The sequence below is a fragment of the Lissotriton vulgaris genome, unplaced genomic scaffold (genome assembly GCF_964263255.1).
Source record: "Lissotriton vulgaris unplaced genomic scaffold, aLisVul1.2 SCAFFOLD_689, whole genome shotgun sequence".
Lineage (NCBI taxonomy): Eukaryota > Metazoa > Chordata > Amphibia > Caudata > Salamandridae > Lissotriton > Lissotriton vulgaris.
The window spans coordinates 723282-751168 of NW_028240911.1; the positions used below are offsets into that span (position 1 = coordinate 723282).

The 27887-nt window shown below is 45.0% G+C and overlaps 1 protein-coding gene across 1 annotated transcript in view; it reads left to right on the forward strand.

The window, feature by feature from the left end:
* LOC147672488 (natural killer cells antigen CD94-like) overlaps positions 1–12167 on the forward strand; it is a 33262-nt gene extending 21095 nt beyond the window's left edge. Inside the window, exons 3-4 of the mRNA XM_086948000.1 lie at positions 7798–7910; positions 11860–12167. Of these exons, the coding sequence (XP_086804126.1) occupies positions 7798–7910; positions 11860–12007 (261 nt within the window). The 3' untranslated portion in view covers positions 12008–12167. The remainder of the gene's footprint in view (positions 1–7797; positions 7911–11859) is intronic.
* Positions 12168–27887: the final 15720 nt, after the last annotated feature.

Below are 27887 nucleotides of genomic sequence, written 5' to 3' on the forward strand. Positions count from 1 at the left end.
GTCAGAGGTCCAACAATGTCCAACGCCAACTCCTCCCACGGTCCTGCTGGAGGTGGCCTACACACCATGGGTGGTGTTTGTTGTCTCAAAACGTTGTCGCTGACGCTGCACAGGATACATTCTCTTACTTTCCTTTCGATGGCGAGGTCCATGCACGGCCACCAGTAGTCTTCTCTTAATCTTTGTTTGGTCTTAGTGATGCCCTGGTGACCATCATGAGCCATGTCCACCAGTTTCTCCCTCACCGCTGTAGGTGGTACCAACCTCGTTCCTATGAACAAGCATTCGTCGACCACTGATAGTTCGTCTTTGACCATCCAGTATGGCCGTAGAGCATTGTTCCACTTATCTTCAGATTTCCACTTGCTTTGTTCTCTACTACACACTTTATCCATGAGCTCGTCTGACTTAAGTGCTTCTTTCCATGTTCCTTCCCCTGTTGGTCACTGAATAATTGTACATACATTTTCTTTTTGGTAGTCTTCCATCTCGTCTCCCACTTCTCCATCAGCTCCTTTTTCTTAATTTTCCATCATGAGACGTGACAAACAGTCTGCTGCAAAATTTCGCGTTCCAGGGACATATTCGACCTTGAAGGTGTACTCTTGGAGGCCTACAACCCATCGTCTGATTCTACTGGAGATCGCATCAAGACCCTTCTTACCGAACACTTTTACCAAAGGCTTGTGGTCTGTCCGAAGGAAGAACCTTGTTCCCCATAGGAAGTCTCTGAACTTATTCAATGCACAGAATACCGCCAAGGCCTCCTTTTCGATCACAGAGTAGTTGGTCTCCGACTTCTGCAGTGATCTTGATGCGAAGGCTATTGTTTCCTCCCCACTTCCTCCTACTTGGGTGAGGACCGCTCCTAGCCCTTTTGCACTTGCGTCGGTGGTGACTACAGTCACTTGATTGGGTATGAACGACTTGAGGCTGGGTGCTTCGGCGAGTGCTTCCTTCACGTCTTCAAACTCCCTTTGGCAGACCTCACTCCAACTGAATGTTGCATCCTTTCTCAGCAACTGTCGAATGGCAAACGTCCTTCCTGCAAAGTTCCGTATGAATTTGCTATAAAATTCTAGCATTCCCATGAAGGACTTGACTTCATCTTTGTTCTTCGGGGGCATCAAGTTCATAATGGTGTTTTGGAGTTCTGCTTTTGGACGTATGCCTTCTGCTCTCACCTTATGTCCTAAAAAATGCAGTTCCTTGCAGCCAAACCTGCACTCTTCTCTTTTAACCGTCAGCCCCTGCGGCCTAAACCTGGTCAGCACTTGCCTCAGCCTCTTGTCGTGTTCTTCGTTATTTTTTGCAAATACCAGCACATCATCCTGGTAACATAGGATGCCAGGGTTCTCCTTCAAGATGTTGCCCATGAGCCTCTGGAACACGGCTGCTGCCGATACTAACCCGAAAGGCATCCTCTTGAACTTGAATGCACCCATTGGTGTCACAAATGCCGTGAGTTTTTGAGACTCTTCATGTAGCTTGATTTGGAAATAAGCTGAAGTGAGATCAAGTGTAGAAAACACTTTCGCGCCCTCTAGCATGCTCATCATTTGAGTGATGTTGGGCAGAGGGAACCTGTCAACCACTACCTCTTTGTTCAAGGCCCTAAGGTCAATGCACAAACGAACCGACCCATCTTTTTTTTGGGCTGCAACAATTGACGCCAACCATTCTGTTGCCTCCACTGGTTCGATGACTCCTGCTTTGCACAGCTTCTGTAGTTTAATCTTCACTGCTTCCTGGATGGCAATGGGTAGCTTCCTCACTTTGGCCACTACGGGCTTCGCATTTCTTTTCAGCTTGATCTTGTGACAGTAGTTCTTCAAACATCTCAGTTCTTCTCTAAACACCTCTTTGAACTCCGTCATCAAGTCTTCCTTCGAATCCTGCACTTCTTGTATGAGGATTTGTGGATTCTTGTTGGAATTTAGATAGACCCCTAACTCTCTTTGTGCCTGCCAGCCAAGGATGTTGTCACCAACTGTAGACACATAGATTTTGGACCTTACTATTCTGTTCTTGTACTCTACTGTGTCCCAGAAGTACCCCTTCATGGAGATGGGGCGACCAGCGCTGATGATTGTTATCCTTGAGCAGGAATCAAACAATGCCTCTACCTCAGTGCCATTTACTTTTATGGTGCCTTTTGGACTGCATACCTTATCTCCACCCACTTGCAGGACTATTTCGTCACATACTGTGTTTGTCCCGTCCTTACTCTGTTTGCTAAACCCCTGTCCACTCCTGCAGTACTGCTTGAAAATGACCTTTCTTGCCGCACTTATTGCATGTGAATTTGAGAGCAGGGCACCCCTTGTAGTTCGCCATGTGTCCTAGCTTTCCGCACCTAAAACAGGTACCCTTGAATAACCCTCCCGTCTTGCTCTCTTTTTGCTCATTATCTCCCTTCTTCTGTCCTTTGACCACTGACACACCTTCACATTCAGCCACAACTTCGCTTACTTTGGGTTTGTCTTCGCTTCCTTTCCCACCACTGTCCTTTTTTATTTCACTTACGCACTGCAGCATGTGTTCCACCTGCTTAGCAACTATTAGGACTTCCCTAAGTGGTGGGTCATCTTTCAACCATAGCTCCTGTCGTATGCGCTCCGTCCTACACGCTAACACAAACTGGTCCCTGATCTTCTCTTCACTTGCCCCTCCAAACTTACATGTCGCGGCTAATTTGCGCAGATCAGACACAAACTCTTCTACAGACTCCCCTTCCTTCTGTACCCTCTTTCCGAAATGGTATCTCTCCATTATTGTGCTAGTCTTAGGAAGGTAGTGCAAATCTAATTTTTTAAGGCTGATTTCCAACTCATTCAGACCTCTCGCTTCCTGTGCCCCCAGTTCTGGTAAGTGATAAAACACCTCTTCCCCCTCTGATCCTAGGTAATATGCTAATAGGGCTACTTTCCTTTCTAACCCAAGGTTTGGGCCACACACTGTTGCATAGTTCAAAAACACTTTCTTCCACTTCTTCCATTGTATTGTAGGCTCCCCTGGGTTAGTCAGAAAGAAAGGTGGTGGTGTCACACTTTGCATAATGATAATGTTGCTATATGTCCACCCTGAATTTGTTGAACGTTTATTCTTGAACTTCCAAAGGGGTTAGGAATGAGAGTCAGGGTATTGTTCTATTAAGGGCTTTAGAACTCCTTCTTTTTTTTTTCTCTTTGTGTTAAATTCAGAGCAGTTCGTCCCTCTCAAAAAATAAAAAATTCTTATCTGTTTCGCATATGCTGGGTTAGGGACATTAAACTGTCAATCCACTAGATGGCACTGTTGCATTAGATTCAGCTCCTCATAAGGTGGTATTCAGTTCTTTCTCTTATCTGGTAACACCACACAGTCTCTATCGCTGACAACGCGATTATCCTCTTTGCTCTGAAGTCATCTGTGGTTTGTCTTTGAAGTTCCTTTTGACATCGATTAATTTTGCAACAACTTTAGGATAATAAAGTTGTGAAAGGACTGGCTAGCCCACTCGTAACGGGGAAGGTGAAATTGCATCCCACCCTCGTCGCCAGTGTAGCATTCGCATTACATATGACGGACACCAGGAGATGTAGGTTCAACCAAGGATATATTCAGGATCAAAAGTAGAGGGAACGAAACGACCTCAGCCACCGCTCAGCCGCCGCCGGTGACAGCCTCACAAGCCCCGCGGCGCTCGCCTTGGAATCTTGGTCGTGGTGACATTCGAAGTGATGTCACCACGAGCAGTTCCATTACATGCGGTGCTGCCGGGGAGGGGGGGGACGGGGCAAGAGATACCACACCACTGTCTCCGACAGCCTCCAAATACAACTGCCAGAGGTAGAACCTTCACCCAAACCCCAGATTCCTAAGCACTTGAGGCTGGAATGTGGACTTAGATGCATCGCCACAGTCTCCCCCGTCCTGACCTTCAGAAGAGATGCCCTAAGTGAGTGAAGTGTTGATGATGCATTGGAGGGAAAGATATTTTCACTGACTGTGTCAGATCTCCTCACAGGAGATGGCTTTGAGGGAACTGAGGATGTCTGCGAGAACCGTGAGATCTGTAAAAGACATCTGGGTGGCTATCCTGCTGCCACCCTCTATCATCAGTAACCTCTCCTGACCTGTCCCTTCTACTCTGAGGTAAACATGGGTTTGGTCTGTCAGGACAGGACCATAGTTAGCTCACCAACTGAGGCATTGGCTGATCGGAAGATGTAGGCCGATGGCTGTTTCGTGTGAAAACCAGGTGAATGAGCTATTGTGGCCCTCCAGTTCCCTCGTTGATGTGAACATTCCCTGTGAATTAGCGCTTGCATCTAGCTCTTAGAAGTTGGCAGCATGCGCTTGTGCACTCGAGAATAACCCTTCCTCAGTTTTTTGTCTGACTCTCTAGCCTCATTCTTCCACAGCAAAATCGCTTACATACATAACAGCTTCGGCGACCAGACCACCCCCCTTACCACCGAACTAAAGCCCCCCACCACCACCCTCTGCGCCTGGAACCCGATCAGCACCAAAGACACCATCCGCCTGATGAACTCCATTCACTCTGGATCACCAACTGACCCATGCCCCCACCACATCTTCAACAAGGCCGACTCCATCATAGCAACCCATCTCCGAGATATCATCAAATGCTCCCTCCACACCGCTACCTTCCCGGAAAGCTGGAAACATGCCGAACTTAGTGCCCTCCTGAAGAAACCTACAGCAGACCCCACCAAACTTAAGAACTACCGCCCCATCTCACTCCTCCCTTTCCCTGCCAAAGTCATAGAGAAGGCCGTCAACAGTCAGCTCGCCGCCTTCCTCGAGTCCAACGGCTCCCTTGACCCCTCACAGTCCGGATTCCGAGCCAAACACAGCACAGAGGCCGCCCTCATCGCAGCCACAGACAACATCCGAACACTATTAGACAACGGGGAAACAGCTGCCCTCATACTCCTGGACCTATCCGCAGCGTTTGACATGGTCTGTCATAGCACCCTAGTACAATGCCTCAGCAACACAGGGATACAAGGAAAAGCATTGGATTGGATCATCTCATTTCTCTCCGGAAGAACCCAGAGAGCCCGCCTCCCCCCCTTTCAGATCAGAGGCCTCCGAAGTCATATGCGGCGTTGCACAAGGATCTTCGCTCAGCCCCACCCTCTTCAACGTCTACATGAGCCCCCTCGCACCCATCGCACGCCAGCACAACCTCAACATCATCTCCTATGCTGACGACACACAGCTGATCCTCTCCCTCACCAAAGACCTAAACACCGCCAAAACCAACCTACACAAAGGGATGAAAGACGTAGCCGAATGGATGAAGAACAGCCGCTTAAAACTGAATTCTGACAAGACGGAAGTCCTCATCCTAGGATCATCCCCCTCCGCATGGGACGACTCGTGGTGGCCACCGGCACTGGGCAGCGCACCCAAACCAACGGACCATGCTCGCAACCTGGGATTCATCCTAGACACCTCCCTCTCAATGACCAGACAAGTCAATGCCGTCTCATCATCATGCTTTAACATTCTACGAATGCTCAGAAAGATCTTCCGCTGGATCCCCACCGAAACAAGAAAGACAGTCACCCAAACACTTATCACAAGCCGACTGGACTACGGAAACACCCTCTACGCCGGAACCCAGCAAAATTACAGAAAAAACTCCAACGAATTCAGAACGCCTCCGCCCGACTCATCCTAGACATACCCCGCCACAATCACATATCCGATCACCTGAGAGACCTCCACTGGCTCCCCGTAAACAAGAGAATAACATTCCGTCTCCTCACCCACACACACAAAGCTCTCTATGACCTAGGACCCAAATACCTCAACCCGCGCCTGACCTTTTACACCCCCACCGCCAACTCCGATCGTCCAATCAAGCCCTCGCCGCGATTCCACGCATCCGAAGAACTACCATGGGAGGAAGATGTTTCTCCTACTTAGCGGCCAAGACCTGGAACTCTCTCCCTACCCACCTCCGCCTTACACAGAACCACCTCTCCTTCAGAAAACAACTCAAAACCTGGCTATTTGATAAGTAGCGAACACCCCCCCTCAATCACCTTGAGACCCTCTGGGTGAGTAGTGCACTATACAAATATTGACTTGACTTGACTTGCCACCTACATCATTGTCCGCAGTTATTTACATTAAACCTCATCTGCCCCCGCCTGACTCTGCTCCCGGCACGTTCTGGTGACATGGCACGCCCTAGTGTACTCTTCTGTGCTTTTATACCGTGTTACATCTTCAGTAAACACCGGAACTCTGATGGTCGCATTATTCAAGGATGAATGCGACCATCAGAGTTCCGGTGTTTACTGAAGATGTAACACAGTCTAAAATCGTTCAATTAGCAGTAGGCAGGGAGGAGGGGAGCTCACAGGCTGCTTTGCTACAACAACCAAAGCACCCTTCAAACACAATGTGTGAAATGAATGATATAATGTGAGATGGTGTAAGAGAGGCTTGCAGCTCTGCGGTGCTCTTCACTGGCGAGAGGGGGCTGTGTGAATTTAGTGAGCAGCCTATATCGTGGTGTAGACCCGGCCCTGAAAATTAAGTGCAGGTGCTTAGCACCGGAAAGCACTGGCACAAATAAGGCACTGATGTAAAGAGACCTGAAGAGTTTAACCTGCTCCCCAATATATGGAGGACTAAGAAGTGGACTCCAAGGGACAGTTAGCTGACCTCCTGACTGGCTACATGGACACAACAGGCTTTCTGAAGAGCCTAGCTGCCCAGAAGCAATTGGAACTGTACTGAACCCTGATGGTTGCCTCTTCTGGGATGTGCCATAGCCGCTAACAGCTACCCCTGTGGTCCTGGGAGCCTATCAAGAGGCTAGGAGGCACTTCTCCAGAAAGTTTGAAACATTGGGACAATGTTTTTTCTTCCAGGACGTCTAGCGCATCAGTGGGACCTCATGACAAAGGTGTCCAATTTTGAGCTGGCTTAGTTGAATACATCATCAGGCTTTTAAGGTCCATAAAAAACTATGTGGGAATCTAGAAATCTTGTCTGGGTGAAAGCGTGGAAAGTATTTGCCCAATGCGAGGACTTTGGCAGCAGCAAAACTCTAATTGCTTCTTCTCTGAGCTTTTCCTTCCAAAATAAATGGTTGCAGCAGAACCCCATCAAACAGTTATCTGGCTTTGAGAGGATTTCATTGGATACAGCCTGAAACCTTGTCCTGCTGATGGATTTCAATTTCCATTTCAGCAACTAAGTAAGAAGGTCCCACACGCCATCGCTGTTGGCCTAAAATTGCACCTACATCTCAGTCAACCATGAACAGTTACTTTTGATTGACATTTTGCTTTATGTTACCGTGCTTTTTGTCTTAACTTTTACCTTAAATCTTTAAACCTTCATACCACTGATTTCGCTTATTGAATTTTTGTTATCAGGGTGAAATTTTAATCATAAAACTGTTCTTAATTTTTTTATGCTTCCAGTGGGATTTTCTGTCTTTTATTTGGACTTGGTAACTGTTTTTTACTGCTAAAAATGTTACACATTTTGCTAAGCTAAGCTTGTCTGCTCTGCACCCTAGCTATCCTGGGGTTGAGTCCAGGTTTAAATATTTGAAGCTATTTTACCCTACTAAGTTTGGGGTTGTATTCCTTGTGGTGGATTCACATCCACTCCACTGAATAACCCACTTTTTTCACAATATGTACATATATGTGTGTTTATGTGTGAGAGATGTACAGGAGGCCATTTAGACTTTGGAAAAGCACACCAGGTAGTGTTTGCAAACCCTATAACTTAATGTAACAGATGTTTCTCTCTTAGGATTTCATAGAGGGTAAAGAAATTAGCAAATCATACTTTTGGATTGGCCTGCAATACAACAAGAGCAATTCTGAATGGGCATGGCTCAATGGCTCCACACTGCAAAATGGCAGGTATGTCACAAATCCCAGTGGGTCGTTCATATTGTGACACTGTGACACACTCTAAATCTTGCATAGAAATACAAATGAATGCAGACTAGCGGAGGAATATCCTGCACAAGGTAAACTATGGTGAAGGGTGCCAGATGAATGTAATTGCCTGTATAGACAGAAGCAGGATATACTACACTCTGTGGTGCAGCCCCTCTATTTTGTGCAAAGGTTTCTCATGGGAGAAACTTTAACCATTGCCTTTCTTCTATGGCCTTCTGAGCTTGGCTGTCTTTTGCACCCTAGGCAGGTCCTAAGCAAACAGCAGAGATGTAGAGCTTGGCCGTGATTTGAGAGGAGAGAAAACGTTTGGGTGGACAGCTCTTGCTCAGAACATCATGGGCATTTAGGAGAAACAAGGAAGAATGCTACTGGCAAAGGTGTTTAGGTCAACAGAACGCAGCTAGAAGTGACAAGGAAATTAGAGTTTCTGTCATGGCACCTGATGAGCATTGGAGGAGGTCAAGCAAGCACAAATATTGTGGTGTTGTGCATAGGCTAATTGAGAGCTGTGAAATGGTATTCTACCACTGCCCTGTAGATGTGCACCGAAGTGATGAGGGAAGGCAAGTTTTTGAGTGGTGTCTGTTGTGCACTCTAGGATTATATATATCTACATTGCAGCAATTTATGTAGGCTAAGGGAAAACCTGTGAGATGGTCTTCTATCATAGCCCTGTAGATGTTTACAGAAGTGATGAGTCTTGGCAAGTTTCTGATATGGTGTCTTTTGAGGATTAGATGAGTACCAGCGCAAGCATTGACCCATAGTGTATAGTCTACGGTAGAAACTGTGAGATTGTCTCCTACCACTGCCTTGTTTATATGTACACAGTTGGTTAGAGAAGCCATCAAGTATGCAACCTTCTGCAGATTTAATATTGTTGCTGAGTGTAAATGTGATTGGAGGAACTATGATTTGAATGACATAGTCTCACACGCCAAGAGTAGCATTGTCCCTGAGCACAGATTTTTTTGGGAGATGAAGTTGATGAATATGTTTCAAGGGCTGGGTTGTACTGCTAGCAGCACAAACAGAAAACTCCTTGGTCATACTATTTAGTTTTACAATGACAAAAGGCTGGCTGGGAATGTTAGCAACACAAAGTGTTTGTTTGAATTATAGTTTTGAACTTAAGTATTCCATCGGGGCCCGGAAAAGGGGTTTGTTGAAGCGGTGCTACAAATTACACCCTTGTTGCTTAAGAAGAGAGTATGGTATACAGATGAGCCGCTTCCTTCACATTTAACAAACCTATGGAAGAGAAGGAGGTAACAAGGTAACAAAGCATCAGTTTTGCCATTAGAACCATACCGGTCTTCAAGTTCTTCATGAAAGTATAATAGCATTCATTCCATTACTGGCAATTGACATAACTAACATGACATTTTTCACTTCATGACTAAACAATGGACGGTATGGAACTTAGGTCTGTCTGAGGACATCTCTTTGAGGTTTCTGACTCTTTGTGCGTCCCTTTTACAGCCGGGGCTCTGGGGTGTTCCAAATACTTATGTACACATTTTAATGTACTTCCTAGCTCTTTTAAGACACACTCCATCAGCTGTGATTCCAGAAGTACTAGTACTACGGTATCTTTTAATCTCCGACTCTGTCTCCTTCAATATCTAACAAGGTTATCTTAATCAGGCCAAAAGAAATGGTGCAAATTACGAACCTGCAAATTGGCAATTGTGTGAGGTTCACAATTTAGTAGTTGTGAAATTTGGACCCAATTAGGAAGAGGTGGTCTTTTATTAATAGCATCTGTTACACCTCTTTAGAGCATGTGCAATAGGCATCTTTGAACTATTCTGTACGACTATTTGTGTAAGGTTTCCCACAGTGGCAACTCCTCCACTATGGCCGAGGAGTATCGCCTAAACCTCCCATTCCCCCAAGCAGCAGCAGCTGCAAAACTTGAAAAATAAAATGAAAACAATCCATGTTTATTATAGTTTTATTTTTCTCCTATCGTGGAGTCTTAGGGATGGGGCCAAGGGATAACAGGCACTTAGGGGGAGTTATCAGTGCTCATGATGGTTTGGCTGACCATCTACAGCCTGCCTAACCCTCATGCACACTGAAGCTATCTGAGCTGAGTAGCCAGATTGGAGACAGCAGGCACAGGCTCTCAGTCTCCCTAGGTGTGGAAATTGATGGCCCTCAGGCCACTCCTGATGCTTCTGTCAGGTTTGGAGAGCAGCGGCAGGATTGGACGCAGGGCACTCTGCGATTCTGTGCCTGCAATGGAGCCAGAAGAGCCGCGATGAGGCGGGAATCAGGTACGTTTAAAAAAAAAAGTATGTTTCCCCTCCCTACCACCCAGCCCGCATGTTTGCCTCAACACTAGCCACAACTGATTTCACAAGCTGAAAACCACAGGTGAAAGCACCCAGGATTTCTGGGCACGCATAGCTCCATTTTTGGAGCAAATAAAAATTTGTGCTCAAAGTGAGATTCACAAATGGGTCGTGTTCAGCTCCTAATTCTGATCTAGGGGCATGAGCCTGTTGATGTACAGATTTTTTTTTTTTAACATGGTGATAAGACTAGTGAGACAGATCAAAGACAATGGAAGAAGGAAATAAAGATTGAAAGAGAAAAAATATATGAAAAAAGAGACAGGTTCAAACAAAATGTACATACACATTTAGGCCATCTTCCTCAGATCACAGCACATTTCTCTTATTTGACCAGTGTGGAAATTACCGCAATCAGTAGTAGTTGTATTACAGTAAACGTAGAATGACATGGGGGGAAAAATGTTGTAGCTGTGTCATGCATGGTTTTCCACATGTAAAACTGTTCTTAAAGGGCACCGCATTTCTCTGCAAAGAAGCAATATTACTGATATTCTTGATCTATTAATATAATTTTTCTCTCAAAAATGTGGAAAATGCACAAATCCATTTTCAGCATATTTCATTATTTTTTTGTATTAAGCCCACCATTCTTTAAATGGCGACCTTATCATGAAAACACTAGGCAAGAATTGTTGCAAAAATTAAACTAATATAATTAATACATCCCAAATGTACTCTCTCAACACAAATGGCAACATTTAGTAACGGTTGGTGGAATGTAGAGCAGCAACCAAAGGCGGAGAGAAAAGCAGCACCATATTTACTAAGATATGGTGCTGTCTTTCTGTCTCCTTTGCTCTAGTGTCCTCTAGGCAGCCAGGCATTATTCACAAACTCTTGCACCTTACTACCTTAGTGCAAGGGTGATCCTGTGATGTTTAGGATACATTCTGTACTAGAAAGATATTGTTTCAATACAAAACTATGCTTTAATATTAAGTCTGGGCAATAAATTCCGCTCCGCTGGTGTAGTAAGAGGAGTTTTGGCCACTCCGCATTACGCCTATAATATGGAGTTCTGGCGAAAGTGACAACTGCCATTAGCAAGTTTTGGTCCCACTGGCTGGCTGCTTATCATACTTCCGATAATTGACCATTCTTTACTGAGACACAGATCAGATTTTCACCCTATAAACCAATACTTCGTTTGCCGTCTACAGATGTTTCGAATGCCCTCTTTCTGTATCAGGTGAATCTGCCAGGTTCTTTTTGGTTTCTACTCCCAGGCTTTGGAATGTTCTATCTTGTACCATCAGACATAGATTATTCGTTCCATTCAGTAGTTTCTCAATCTGTGGATCTTTATTTCCAAACCATAATATAACCTTTTGGTTTCACTTTGAATGATTTTTTAAAGATATACAAATAATATTTGTTTAGACTGCAAACCAGTTGTAGAAATAATATTTGTTTTGAAACACCAAAATATGCAAGGGGTTGATTGAACCTGCAAAACCTACACTTGCAGCAATGACAATGTCACAGAGTATTCTGCAGTAGGGTAGACCTGCTTGCTAGTTCATCTGTTTCTGTTTCTCTGACAGCATACCATTGAGGACACACAAACCCGGAAATGACTGTGGTTCCTACAGCAGCAGCGAGATCTACCCTCAGTCCTGCAACCACAGAAACAAGTGGGTCTGTGAGAAAGAGGCTGTCCAGTTCGACAAGAGATTTTTCGGCACCAACTAATCATCCAAATACAAAAGCTTTCAGTTCAAATACATTTTACTTTAAATCTGCACTATATTTTTGGAATGTAAACTATATACGTGTGTTTGTTTACAGAAAGTCAGGCTTGGCGCCGCTGTATGCTAAGCCTCGGTTTGCCATTTTGAAAAACAAATCTCTTTAAAATTGATTTCTGGTGTTATTGCTGTGTGTTCGTGAATCTCAGAGGAGCCTGTTACAGGACACAAATTCCCTTTTAAAACCCAATCGCTCACCGTGCAAGCACTTTCAAACATCCCATATACCAATATTAATCATCTATAATGTCAACAAATGTGCTCCTCACAAGTGTTGAAGGGAGGTTTCAACTTTACTTTTGTTTTCTGCAGGTCTACAGAACATATAGGGCAAAGTCTGCAGTGATGCATTGCAGATTTAGCTAGTCCTCCACTGGAATGGTTGAAAACTGACCTCATACAGACTACAAGAGTGCTATTGGACCTCTTCGCAAACAGTTTTTTGTAGTATGTAGAGTTGTACCACAATAGCACTACTAAAGTACTACAAGTGCTATTCACAAACTATCAGTGTAAATCTCCACCTTTACTATCTATCCTGTGGGGAGATCCTCAAAAACATATGTTTACTAGTTAGTAGTACATGCAGGAGGAGTGGCTGGAAAAAGGGGCATACTTACTACGAAATGGGAGGATTTTAGGGAAGACTAAGGAGGAGAAATGGGGAGGCTAGGGAGGGGTTTAGGGTGAGACATCCATCCAACCACAGAAGAGAAAAAACATCCATTATGGCATCTTGGCTTTGGGCAGCCCAGCAAGGGACCTTGCTGTACTGCACTACGCCAAAGTCAAACGGCAGGAATGCACCCTATTTAAGCAATAGGGTGCATTCCTATCCTTTCTGCTGCTCTGGCACTGCTTTGGCAGCATTTGACAGTGTTATGGCAGTGCATCGTGGTGCAAGGGTGCCTCAGTTGCAGGCAGGATTACCTGCACACAAACAATCCAACAAGGCGTTTTCCTCTTTCTTTGTCTGCTGTAGAATGGAGTAAACACCTCACCCCAGGAGGCGTACAGATTTGGAACTTTACCAGAGTTACATCACTTTCTAAATCTGTTGAAGCGTCAAATGCCATGGGTGTTGCATGGGAAAGCCTACCCCAATGCCCATGGGATGCCTCGGGCGCAGAGTGAGGCGAAGCAGAGATTTGTGCTGCGTCTGCTTACTCATGATTATGAGGCCACTCAAAGCCCTTCAGGGCGTCTTTGCATGGCTTCATAAACTTTATGAGAGCTCTGAGTCACGCAGATACTACTTTACATTGGGCAAACGTGATGCAGGGCTCTCATAAATAAGACCCTAAATCCATTATTGTTCACAACCTGCACTTCTAAATTCACTACAGCCAAAAAGGGACCCAAACAGTAGTAAATTACTCCAGGTGAGAGCAGGAGTACGTCCAGCACTACATATGGCCAACCACTGCTACCTCAACAGCCTCACACAGAAAATAATGGAGACAGCTGAAATGATTTAAACATCTTTACAATAAATATAAGAAAGCATGCAGCAAAACAATTACCACACTTTTCAACTTTTACAGATTAGTAAACAACCTGTACAACTAAAAGCACCAATGTAACGTATAAATACTTTGACAAAGAAAACCTGAAAATAACTAAATCAAACTTTGTACGTGTACTATAATTTCAGGTGAGGACTTTTAGACAGCTTCAGTTCCCTCGCAGACAATTGTTTTCCCCAAAAACATTATATATAATATACTTTCACAGAAAGTGTTTAGCTTACTGGTTTTCATCCATTTGTCTATTCACATGTCCTATTCACCGCCCACCACATTATACAGCTGCATTTCCAGTGCCTGGTTCAGTCTTGATATATTCTACTTTCCTTCAAAAATAATACCAATAAAAATCCATGATGCAACTGAAAAGTTTCTTGTTTAAAGACATTACTAGTAAAAATACAGACTTGTCCATTGTTTTTTAAATATACATTTTTTATTGCAAGCATGAGGAGGCCATGTTTAGAATAGTTTTTTAAACACAAATTAGTTTTCGCACTAGCCTGCTCAGGCCAGACCTTTGGCTGTGCCAATGCTTGTGTATCAAAGCAAGGAGATGGGGAAACCTGTTAGGGGTGGTCGGATTTGACCACATAAACGAGTGTTCAACGTAGATTCCCCAGGGCTAAATCGGAGTTCTCCTTTCCGCATTTCTTATTGAACTCCATGAGGCCTTTTGTGACATTCCCTAAACAGCATGCTGGATTGTGTTGGCAAACTTCGAGACGCTCCCTAACTAAGTGAAAAGGAAGTCTCACCCGCGAATCATTGCTTGGCTTACTGCTTGGTTAGTGACCACGCCCCCTTTACTCAGCGTCCTGCTTTGTGAGGTTCCCGTAGCGTTCCTGGTTCCTGTCTGCCTTCTTGTTCCAGTGTGTTCCTCTGATTCCTGAGCCCGTGGTATTTGTCCTTGGTTCCCCGTTGGATTCCCGGTATCTCTTCCCTTCCTTTCCCCGACTTTTCACAGCCTATTCTGTTCCCGATACTTAGTCTCCCTAGCTCCCTTCCCGCTTCTCCTTTCTCTGCGGTGCCTTGTACAAATTTCCGCCTTAGCGACTGGTTCTGTCCCCACCGCCCGGTTTATCGTTATTTGGGACGTCTTCGGGCCATTCTTTCCGCTCCGTTCCACTCGGGCTTTAGTTATTGAGTGGACGGAGGCTTCTCTGGGCATTAGCGTTTCTGTGTTTGTATTTGTCTACGCGCTCCACTCTGTCTTCAGTTTACGAGTTGGACGCATTGTGCGTACTCAGTGTGTTGTCTCTTTGAGTGTACCGCTCCGTCATAAGTTCCAAGAGTCGGACGTGGTGTGTGTATTCGTGCTTGTTGTGTGTTCTATGTTTGCCCTCTCCGCTCTGTCTTTAGTTTATGAGTCGGAAGTGGGAGTTATTGCCGTGTCACTTTGTCCTTAGCTCCATAAGTGATACAAGTCTGTCATCTGCTGCTCTGGTGGCACAGTCTTGCTCTGTTTTCAGTTTAGTAGCAGGGCTGGAATTGTTTATCTTCTTGCTTGGAGGTATCCTTTGCTGAGAAGTCATCCAGGTTCCCTTCATTACCTCCTGGTTCATGACTTTAACTACTCGCTTATGCTCTGACGCTCACCTGGTGAGGTAAGTGGAATTCTATGTTGAACACTTGTGTACTAGTCCTGCAAACTACTAGCGAGTTTAGTTCTGTTGTATGTTTGATTACAGCCATCTTCTGCCATCGAGACTGCAGCTACATCGTCCCTGCTGGGGGAGAGTGGTATACTCCCTGGGAAATTCCCCCCACACTTTTTGGGAGCAACTGACGTTGAGTGAGTTATCTCTTCTCACTTGGGTCGTTGCTGTTTGGAAGTGTGTGGGACATTCATCTTTGCTCCTGTGGACTTCCATTCTCCTCTACAGGGGAGGACCTTTGACAGAAAGCCAAGCCCACGTATATATATTCCACCTGAGCAAAGATGAATACATATCCGAATACGGGTATCTCTGTACACACCCCTTCAATGGAAGAGATCACTGCAGTAGTAACGGGATTACAACAGGAAGTGGCCATGTTACGCACAGAAAATATGAAGTTACAGGCGGAAGTAACCCACTTACAAGCACAAGAGACAGGGGCCGTGGGTGGGACAGGCGCAGTTCCCAAGAGCAATTATATTGAACCAGCCCGTTTTTCTGCGCAAACAACCATGGTCAGTCCCCCTGCTGATGCATCAAACATGGTCCCTCCTGTCCAAGTCACAGTCCATACACCCAGTCCCGTTCCCTTGGCTATGCCAGAGAGATTCACAGGAGACAGTGCAAAGTTCAATAGTTTCATGACCCAGTGTCATCTCCAGTTTAAGTGTAATCCGGCTGCCTTCCCAGACGATGCCTCAAAAGTAGCGTTTATTATTTCTTATCTAGGAGGAAACGCCTCAGAATGGGCAGTCCCTCTGGTAGAAACTGATGATCCCTTGTTATACAATTACAATGATTTTCAGCACAAGTTTGGAAGCCTTTTTTCCAAACATGCATATATGCAAGCCAGTGACAATGCCCTGCTTAATCTAAAACAGGGGTCCAAAGAACTCCTCACATATATAACACAGTTCAACAGGTTATTGGCCGAAACATATTGGCCTGAAGAGAAAAGAACATCGTTATTTTACAGAGGATTATCTGATGAATTAAAAGACATACTGGCGCAAATAGTAAATCCACCTGAAGATTGTCCTTCATTTATTGAGCTTACGGTGAAGTTGAATTATTGACTACAAGAGAGAAGAGGAGAAAAAACTTGCATCGGATTTCCCAAGTTGGTGGTACAGAGATCCGACAAGAAGGAGATTAAGGACATGACTGAGCCCATGCAGATTGGTGGGGTGAGAGGACCTATCTCAGAGAAAGAAAAATCCAGAAGAAGGAAAAACAACTTGTGTTTATCCTGTGGCAAGAGTGGCCATTACGCTAGAGAATGTCCCAGTCGTCCTTCTGTTCCTTCCAAGAAGATAGCCACTGTTCAGGAAAACTACCAAGCTTGAAGAATGAGGGGATCGATTCTTCAAGCACATCTCTTTTTCAGATCTCACAAGACAAAAAGACCTTGACTAGACCAGTGAAACATTTCTTATTGAATATTACCCTCGTGATCACCAATCAAGACAGACATAACATATCTATACTCCTAGACTCAGGAGCGACTGGAAATTTTCTTGACATACAGTTAGCCCATAAGATGAACATACCCTTCGTGACAAAAAATAGGCCCGAACCAGTTAAGTCAGTGGATGGTTCTGAACTATCATCGGGGTTGATCAGTCACCAGACACCCCCCCCTTCTCTTGGTATGTGGTAATGGGCATTCAGAACAGTTAACCTTTGACTTGATAGACACTTCTAATTTTGGAGCTATATTAGGAGTGCCGTGGTTGCAAACCCATAATTGTAAGAGGTGGGAGGTGCACAGCTTGGTGGTTGGTATATTACAGTGAGGATTTAAGCTGATTTTTGGGTGCTCTCAAGGGTGGTGCAAACCGTCCATGCACCAGATTTTAAGAAGCTGAGTTGTGTATACAGAAAGCCTTCTGATACATCCCCTATTAAGGCACACCAATGGCGTTCATAGAAATGATTCGCAGGAGGGTTGGTTGAAAGATTCAAAGTTTTTAACGTTTTAATGACATTTTGTTCATGCTGATATTCACAACATATCAGTTACGATGCAAATTCATTAGGTTGATGCAAAAGTTAGTCCCAATGCATTTCGGGCAAGAGTGCCCTTGATCACGGAGTTTATTGCTACGAGTAGCGTGCCTGGTGGTTCAATCCTTGCGCGGGTCGCCAACGACCCGCGCAAGGATTGAACCACCAGGCACGCTACTCGTAGCAATAAACTCCGTGATCAAGGGCACTCTTGCCCGAAATGCATTGGGACTAACTTTTGCATCAACCTAATGAATTTGCATCGTAACTGATATGTTGTGAATATCAGCATGAACAAAATGTCATTAAAACGTTAAAAACTTTGAATCTTTCAACCAACCCTCCTGCGAATCATTTCTATGAACGCCATTGGTGTGCCTTAATAGGGGATGTATCAGAAGGCTTTCTGTATACACAACTCAGCTTCTGCAAACCCATAATCCCACGATTGATTGGATAGAAAGAACAGTGACGCTGAAATCGCCATACTGCATGACTCATTGCTATCAAGAGGCCAGTGACAGTCTACACCCTTTGTGTTGCACTGTCCAGTCCATAGCGGTGGCATCGGTGGTACCAGAAATCTATTCAGAATTCAACGCTGTATTCAATGAGGAAGAAGCAACTAAACTACCACCACATCGTACGTAAGATTGTCGTATTGACTTGACACCTGGGGCTGAACTTCCTAACTGTAGGATATACGCTCTGACCTCAGCCGAAACTGAATACTTAAAAAACTATCTGGATGACATGTTACAAAAAGGATTCATCAGACATTCAACATCCCCAGTGTCCTCGCCTTTGTTTTTTATCCCGAAACGGGAGGGCGGCTTGAGGGCATGCCTTGATTACCGGGCCTTAAACAAGATTACCATAAAGAATAAATATCCATTGCCACTCATCCCTGTCCTGTTGGACCAAGTGCGAGGAGCAAAAATGTTCACAAAGATAGACTTAAGAGGAGCCTATCATTTAATTCGGATCAAAACGGGCGACGAATGGAAAACTGCGTTTCGCACCAAATTCGGATTATATGAGTACTGTGTCATGCCCTTCGGATTATGTAACGCGCCAGCCGCGTTTCAATATTTCATCAACAAAGTACTACGAGAATGTCTTGATGTCTTCGTCATCGTGTACATTGATGACATCTTAATATATTCACAAACTGAAGAAGAACATGTGGTACACGTGAAAAGAGTGCTGAGAAAACTGCAAGAGAATTCCTTGTTCGCCAAGTTGGACAAAACCACTTTTCACACTGATACCATCGATTTTTTGGGTTTTGTAATATCGCCCCAAGGGATTCATATGGATCCTAAGAAGACGAAGGCGTTAATGGCTTGGCCCAGTCCAACCACAATCAAGGAAGTGCAGTCCTTTCTAGGATTCTCCAACTTCAATAGAAGATTCATAGATCACTTCTCGTACATCATCGTCCCTATACCTAAATTGCTCAGGAAGGGTACCAAGTTCTCTTGGAATGAAGAAGCGGAACAGGCATTCCGCAACCTCAAAGATAAATTCATGTCTGCCCCCATTATTGGTCATGCTGATAACACTTTACCGTTTTTTCTGGAAGCTGATGCTTCACAATCAGCCGTTGGAGCTGTCTTATCTCAGAGAGACCCAGGAACTGGGCAACTACATCTTATTGCGTACTTCTCTAAGACTCTGCTTCCTGCCGAGCAAAATTATACCATAGGCAAAAGAGAACTCCTTGCCATCAAGCTATCCTTTCAGGAATGGAGACATTACCTGTTAGGATCTCCACACGTCATCACTATTTTTTCTGACCATCGGAATTTACAGTTCTTCAAATCTGCCAAAGCCCTTACACCAAGACAGATGCGTTGGGTATCCTTCTTTAGCGAATACGATTTTATAATCACTTATAGACCTGCAGCCCAACATGGCAAGGCCGATGCTCTCTCAAGAATAAACAGCCCTATCATAGAGCCCACAAACAATGCACCTCCTATTATTCCAGAACATAAAATCATTAGAACAGAAGAACATCATTCCAAGTCCTTTTTGGAAACCTTAAGAGAACAATACGCATTGATCAATGAACAAGACTGGACAAAGAATTCACTGAAAACAGTCAAAGAAGGGTTATATTTCCATGACAACCGATTGTACATACCCTTTCCCCCCTTGCAAACACAAGTCCTAGAATGGTGTCACAACAGTGTGCTGGCAGGACATCCAGGAACAGCCAAGACGGTTAGTTCATGTCAGAAATGGTTCTGGTGGGATCACATAACCAAATACACAACGGCTTATGTTAAAGCTTGTTCAGTGTGTGCCAGGCAAAAGGCTTCCCATTGTGCCCCCACAGGACTGCTAAAGATCATACCAGCTCCTCCCAAACCTTGGCATACAATAAGTATGCATTTCATAACCGAACTGCCCAGTAGTTAGGGGTACAACACCATACTGATAGTAGTTGACATGTTGTCCAAGATGGCCCATTTCGTCCCTTTGAAAAAGATACCATCGTCACAAGAGTTAGTACATATCTTCATAGCTCAGGTAATCCGCTTACATGGTACTCCAGCAGTTATTTTTTTGGACAGGGGCCCTCAATTTGTTTCCAAATTCTGGAGAGGAGTGTGTTCAGTGTTGCAAATGGATCACAGATTGTCCACAGCCTATCATCCCCAGACTGATGAACAAACTGAGAGGACCATTCAGACACTGGAGCAATATTTATGTTGCCTCCTGACCAGTTTACCTTCCACTTGGTTGGAAGCTCTACCATTGGCCGAATTCGCGTACAACAACGCAACACATTCATCTATAGGAGTGTCCCCTTTTTATTTCAAAAATGGACAATATCCAGGGTTCCTCCCTATCCCTTTCCCGAATGATCTTGACAAGATCCCTGCATTAAAAGAACACCATCAACACATAAAGATGGTTTGGGAAAACGCCATTCAAGAATTGAACAAAGACAAAGAAAACATGAAACATCAGGCAGACAAACATCGTAGAGAGGAACCACACTATGATGTACGTGAAAGAGTATGGTTATCTACCAAAAACCTCAGACTTCCTGGATCGAAGAAATTACAGCCTCGCTTCATTGGTCCCTATCCCATCAACAAAGTCATAACCCCAGTTACTCTCAAATTGCAATTGCCCTCACACATTAAGATTCATCCTGTTTTACATTGTTCCCTACTCAAGAAATACATTCCCCGCTGAAACCCAAACAACCTCCTCCTCCTGTAGTGATAGAAGGTGAGGAAGAATTCAAAGTACAACAGATCCTAGATTCTAGAAGACAGAGAGGAAAACTCCAATATCTGGTTGAGTGGGTTGGGTATCCCCCAGAAGACAGGACCTGGGAACCTGCAGAGGATGTACATGCTCCTAGATTGATAAGGAGGTTCCACCGATTGCATCCTTTGAAACCCGGCCCCGGGGGGAGGTTTTTGAGGGGGAGAACTGTTAGGGGTGGTCGGATTGGACCACATAAACGAGTGTTCAATGTAGATTCCCCAGGGCTAAATCGGAGTTCTACTTTCCGCATTTCCTATTGAACTCCATGAGGCCTTTTGTGACATTCCCTAAACAGCATGCTGGATTGTGTTGGCAAACTTCGAGACGCTCCCTAACTAAGTGAAAAGGAAGTCTCACCCGTGAATCATTGCTTGGCTTACTGCTTGGTTAGTGACCACGCCCCCTTTACTCAGCGTCCTGCTTTGTGAGGTTCCCGTAGCGTTCTTGGTTCCTGTCTGCCTTCTTGTTCCAGTTTGTTCCTCTGATTCCTGAGCCTGTGGTATTTGTCCTTGGTTCCCCGTTGTATTCCCGGTATCTCTTCCCTTCCCTTTCCCTGACTTTTCACAGACTATTCTGTTCCCGATACTTAAGTCTCCCTAGCTCCCTTCCCGCTTCTCCTTTCTCCCCAGTGCCTTGCACAACTTTCCGCCTTAGCGACTGGTTCTGTCCCCCACGCCCCGTTTATCGTTATTTGGTTCGTCTTCGGGCCATTCTTTCCGCTCCGTTCCACTCGGGCTTTAGTTATTGAGTGGACAGAGGCTTCTCTGGGCATTAGCGTTTCTGTGTTTGTATTTGTCTACGCGCTCCACTCTGTCTTCAGTTTACGAGTTGGACGCATTGTGCGTACTCAGTGTGTTGTCTCGTTGAGTGTACACCCGCTCCGCTCCGTCATAAGTTCCAAGAGTCAGACGTGGTGTGTGTATTCGTGCTTGTTGTGTGTTCTATGTTTACCCTCTCTGCTCTGTCTTTAGTTTATGAGTCGGAAGTGGGAGTTATTGCCGTGTCACTTTGTCCTTAGCTCCATAAGTGATACGAGTCTGTCATCTGCTGCTCTGGTGGCCCAGTCTTGCTCTGTTTTCAGTTTAGGAGCAGGACTGGAATTGTTTACCTTCTTGCTTGGAGGTATCCTTTGCTGAGTAGTCATCCAGGTTCCCTTCATTACCTCCTGGTTCATGACTTTGACTACTCGCTTATGCTCTGACGCTCACCTGGTGAGGTAAGTGGAATTCTATGTTGAACACTTGTGTACTAGTCCTGCAAACTACTAACGAGTTTAGTTCTGTTGTATGTTTGATTACAGCCATCTCCTGCCATCGAGACTGCAGCTACATCGTCCCTGCTGGGGGAGGGTGGTATACTCCCTGGGAAATTCCCCCCACACTTTTTGGGAGCAACTGACGTTGAGTGAGTTATCTATTCTCACTTGGGTCGTTGCTGTTTGGAAGTGTGTGGGACATTCATCTTTGCTCCTGTGGACTTCCATTCTCCTCTACAGGGGAGGACCCTTGACAAAACCAACATCAAATAGTAAAAAAAAAGCTGCCTACATATCTCAGCCGCCTGAAAAATTGAGTGGAGTGAAATTGGCAACATTGCTCAAACGACCACGTTGCTTCATGCAAGTATGTTTGCCTATGGGGGCTTTGTGTATGGAAGTTTCATGTCTATGTGTGTGTGTGTGGAGTTTATCCCCCTCAAAGGAATGTTTGGAAATATTGTATCCAAATGGTGCAAATCAGACAGATATTTTCTGATATATTAGCCAAGCATTTTCAGGGCTGGATCGTGATTTACCCTGCCCTGAAAGCAGCCTACCTTCCAGCCCATTTGGGAAAGCCACAGTGAGTGATGAAATGACCAGTGTGGCCTTGTCTCAGAGTAATTCTAGCTTCTAAAAAACATATCAGTATACAGAAAGATTAATCTAATCTGTAATAAGGGAAGAAGTAAAACTTTGGGGAAGATTTACAAATCTGTCACTGAATGCAGCCCAAAGGCCAAAAATGCTGTTCTGTGTGACAGGGAGGAAGCAGGATGTGAGAAGTTGGCCTGGTATATGATGCTCACTAGTTCTAGGGATCACCTTGTACCATGCCAAGCAACCCTTATGATGATTGGTTGTAAGTCAACCTTATAGACCAGCTATCCTAGTAGCGTGGACAAAGCAGTCTTAGGCTAAACTCTGTAAAGGCATGTGAAGCAAGCTGTTTTCCCATACACAATCCACTTGAATACCAAATGAAAGGACACTACACAGATATATATTGAAAATATATATGTATTTATTTACTACAAAATCCCCTATACTCTTTATGAGCACAGAAGCAAATGTGTTAAAACAAAACACAGTTTAAATATACAAAAGTTGCACAATATGGATGAGCCCTAGGGACCACCTAAACCATATACTAAAATAGTGGTATAAGAACCACCTAGCTGAAAGGAAGTAGGCCTAGGGCCTGGGAAATCGCTGGAGCTGTTCGGGACTAACAGTGATGAAGTCGGGAAAGGCCCGCGGGACTCGGGTGCAGTGCGGAAAGTGCACGCATATACCGATGTTAAGTCAATGGTGCGTAAAAGTTACAAAGTTAGTTCTTAAGGAACCTCCCGAGTGACCTAGAGGAGTGAAACTTTAGACACAGACACTAGAGGTGTGTACCAGTGTAGGGACACCGGCGTTCCCGAGTTACCTCACCCACAGGAAGCGGGTGCACCGGTGTGAAGTAGTGTCGGGTTTCGTCACGCAGGTCGATGGTGCTTGGAGTTGAAGATGCTGCAGGCGGCTCGATGTGAAGAGTTCCGGTGGATCCAAGGGTGGATCTAAAGTGGTGAAGACCTGAAAGCAGAGGGGACAATGTTCAAAGTCACTAGCCAGTGACTACCGTGGAACCAGGATGGAACCAGGCGATGTCGGGTGCAAACAGGCGAGGAGGTGTAGCTTCTCTCTGCAGCCATGCAAAACACTAGAACTGGGATATCGGGCCAAAGATACTGCACTTTATCCAATCTAGTGTGGTACAGTGGATTGATTGTGGGTGCCAAAACCTGGAGTCATATACCCCTAGACTCCCAACATAATTTCGAACAGCACAATGGTTAAGCACTCCACACAGTGTACATTTAACAATAGCAATCAATACAATAGTTCGAAAGGAACACTTCAGTAGGACTCAGAGTTCTTTTCTTGCTTTTATTAACAATCTTCAAGTAAAAAACGTAGCCAACGCGTTTCGTACGTAGGACTTCTTCAGGGCGAAAGGTATTCATACGATTTTTTCAAAATCTTTTTCACAGAGCTTTCTATATTATCCGTGGTTGTCCGTTCAAAGGTAAGTAGTAAATGGTATTACCGGCCTTATTATATGTAGCAGTGGTCAAATCCCTTGTTTTCCAAATTTAATTTTCAGGACATCAGAAGTATAAGGCATAGGTGGCCTTATTGTGAAGGATAACAATCAAATCCTTCTGTGCATCATGATCAAAGGGTCACCAAAAGACGTATTTATTAATTGTCCACAACCCATCAGTTTTCGATCACGAGCAGTGTGTGCCTTCTCCCTCGATACCGGTTGTTCTCTGCAGCCACGTGGACACGAAGAAGTCGAGGATGTCCAGGCATCGGTCACGAGCTGTCCCACAAAGGTTCTAGCTGATGGCGGTGTCGGCAACTTGATCGGAGCAAACAGGTCTTGGCTAATGCAAGCCACGCAGGAAGTGAAAAAGGATTATCACTCGGACCAGCAAGGTCAGAGCGGGTGCTCCTTTTTACAGGAGCGAGAGCAAGTCTAGAGCAACCAGACCCGCAGTGTAGTTTGTAGGTTTCATCGCCAAGATGGCCGCTGACCACGTGGCAAGTGGCCGAGATGGCGCGGCAAGTGCCATGATGCAAAAGGGCCCCACGCAGATCGTGGAGATGCTGGGGGGGCTGATCTTCGGTGCAAGGGCTGCTCGGTTGTGGGGCTTCTCAATCCCTAAAGCACAGCGTCGAGGGTGCCTTGGATGCTGCACAGTCAGCTTTTCGGGGGTCTTCCGAGATGTCCGGTCTCACGTCTATCAGTGCCTCCACGGGTCCCTTCTTTGCAAGGACTGTGGATCTGGCGGTGAGAAGTCTGGGAGTCTGGGTCTCGTCAGGCTCTGGGCTCGGGCTCCGGCAGGAGGCAGCAGCAAAGCAGCCGTCGAGTTGCTGGATTGTGCCTGTGTTCACAGGGTGGCCACTCTTAGGCCACAAGGGAGATGCTCTTCAGTCTTCTGTGCAACAGAATGTCGAAGTCCGGTGTCTTCATAGTTTTAAGTTGATTTCAGGATGATCTGAGGTGCTATGGCACTGCTCCCACTCTTATTCCCAATCTGAGGGGTGGATCACCTGCTAGGTCCCTCCTCTGGTGGGACCAGGAAGGGGGGCGGTTATACCCCCTTTCCTTTGTCCAGCTCCTTGCCAGGCCTGGGTCTGGTAAGTCCCCGTACCGGTTTGGACTGGCTTATGCACGAGGACACCTTGTGTGCGCCGGGCATGTCTGATTCTATTCAGCCCTGTCCTACCCAATTCACAAAATCCTGTCTGGGGTGGTGCTCGCACCTCCCAAGGCAGGAAACCCTTTGTCCAAGCCTCCCTCGCTGGAAGGACTACCAGCAGCAGGAGGTCAGACTTGTGTCTGTGGTGGCAGCATCCATTTTGTCATGCTGAGGCTCTGGTTAACTTTAACCGGGGTTAAGGCTATGTACATGTCGTGTCCCTCTAGAAGGGTGGAATGCTATCCCCGTCGACAGAACTGTCGAGGGGATAGTATTCCAAATCGTATGACACCTTACTCGACATGTTTTGATAAAGCCAAACCAAAGTTAGCATATAACCGCGAGGATTATAATGCACTTAAGAGTATATGGTATGGCAGTATCCCGGAACAGCTAAGGGAGTTGTTCCCGACAGCTGCAGACAGGCTCAGCTCATGCTAGAGCACCATCTCACATGAAACACCGCACTCTGCCCCCAGGATTGCAGGGGCCTTCCATAGGAATGGCTTATATGTTAACATGTGTCCAGTTAAGGTTAGATATAGGGATACTATATCTAAGCAAGAGGTGATTACACCAACTTACCCCAGCTGAGTGATCAGCCAGTTGTGTCAAAATATGGAGGCCAGGCCAGGGGTGGCACAATACATGCTGCAGCCCCTGGTAGGCCTTGGCTACACCTATGCCCTGGGTTCCTATGGTACACTGTTACAGGGGCTTATAAAGTGAACCAGTTCCAATTCGTCATGCACCTAGAGTGCATTGGCAGTAATTTAGAGAGAGAACAGCAGGCTGTGGGTCTGATTAGTAGGCCCACAGCCACATTAAGTCATAAACCAGTGAAGCAAAAAGCAAAAATTTGGGGTGACCATAGGATAGCAGACCCTACTCTCCTACACAACCCGTGTTGGACATTTGTCTTACACTTCCATCAGTCCTGCCATCGGATGTCGACACCTTGCTAGCTCCGGTAACGACTCATGCATCGCGTTGTCCCCAACAGCTGCCAATCCTGATGACGGCATTCATTGAGGTCTCACCAGTAAGTCTAACTGAGGGTGAGTTACGAGGATCACCAGGCACACAGGTACCATCTGATATGAACAATGCTAATGCGGCACCTGGCGCTGACGGCAATACATCTCATCTGTGCACATTTGATCTGCTTGATCAAGTAGTTCCACTTTCACCTACTGTGGTAGACGATTTCTTTGCCAGCTTAGACGATCTGATGTTTTCTCCTGACACCGAGAACAACTTTTGATTCATGCACACAGCGTTCCCTGAACTCTGAAATTCGGCCTTCACTTTTTCAAAACAAAGACTTCTAACTTTGGAACTCTTTTTTTTCACAACCAATTGAATTTTTCTCTCCAAAACATTGAACCTTTTGGCACAGACTAATCTGCTTAAAGTAGAACTATTCTTAGAGAACAAGAAATTCTTTTTTGAACACTTCCTAGAGAAAATATTTGGCTTTGTCCTCAATACTACAACTATTGATAGGCTATGTCATGCTATGAAATGGTCTCGACCTTTTTTCTGTATTTAAGAGCCATTTTCATAAATGTAAATTATATGATTTATTCAGTTTGCATTTTATGTACAATGCTTTATGCTTAGAATGACATTACTTCCTTGAATGCGTACTGTAGAAATGCTCATTTTCTCGTGTACAACCAGTTCAAATGCATTTTCATGTATTTTGGGGTGGGATTGTAAGCACTAGCTTTAGATATGTTCAGTGCTTATATGTTTAGCTTTATTGAACTTAAGATCGTGGAGTGGGTGTTGTAAATTAATCTAGGACCCTAGTGTAAATTTTCCCAATTCATACCCTTATATAGGTATACATTATCCAATCCTTATATAGGCATAGAAATTAGTACCATATATGGCCTGAGCCTTGCAGCCCAAATACGGTATGGCTACTTCCACTAAGTTCCGAGAATCAACAGCAATTTCTTGGAAAAACCCGCCTTCAGCCGCTAGGGACTTCCCCCTGCTTGAATATTGATTTATCCAAGAAATCCTGGAGTTTTCAAAGAATTGAGTATTTGAGTGACGTTATTAAGTCCAATCATACGTCAAACTCGGCACCTTTAAGGTATAAATATGCCTAGGTTTGCCCAGACAAGCACACAGTGGTTTGGAGCAGATCGACTAACTACTTGCCCGACGCCCTGCAGCAGCAAGTGCCGAAGGAAGCCGACCCTCCAGCTGACGCACTGAGAGACGCTGTCTTTTCTCTTGCCGAGAAATCCAGCTCCAGTGTTTAAGGCTTACCCTTGCAGGTATCTGGGAAATCGAGTCCTGAGGGAGAGATACAAGACCTCCTTCATTCTAAAACCAAGGTACGGAGCTGATTAGACCCTTAGAGAATTTCTTGGAATGGATTCTTGGCAGAGAAATACTAAACTTAAGCTACTCCTCACTTACTTCTTCACTTGTACTAGACTTAGGTTAGGTACACTGGGGTAGGCGTATTTTAGAAGCACCAGTTGAGTTCTTTTAACCATCATTTTATCAATGTATGTATTTTATACATTTTAGGCAACTTATGGCTTAGAAACCATATCATGCTTTTACAGTACTACTTTATGATACTGTTCGTATTATATGCCTTGTACTTCATAACCAGTACTACTATTGTAGCAGTACATTTCTTATGCTTGAGAAAGAAGACTGTTCAATTAACAATTTTATTGAAAACGCCCATCTCTCTATTTTCTCAGCACCACTGGTGAAACGAAGCATGCACGATTGACTGAGTAAAATAGCTATCTATTGTTTTCGCGACTCTAGAGATTGATTTCTTATTCTTGGG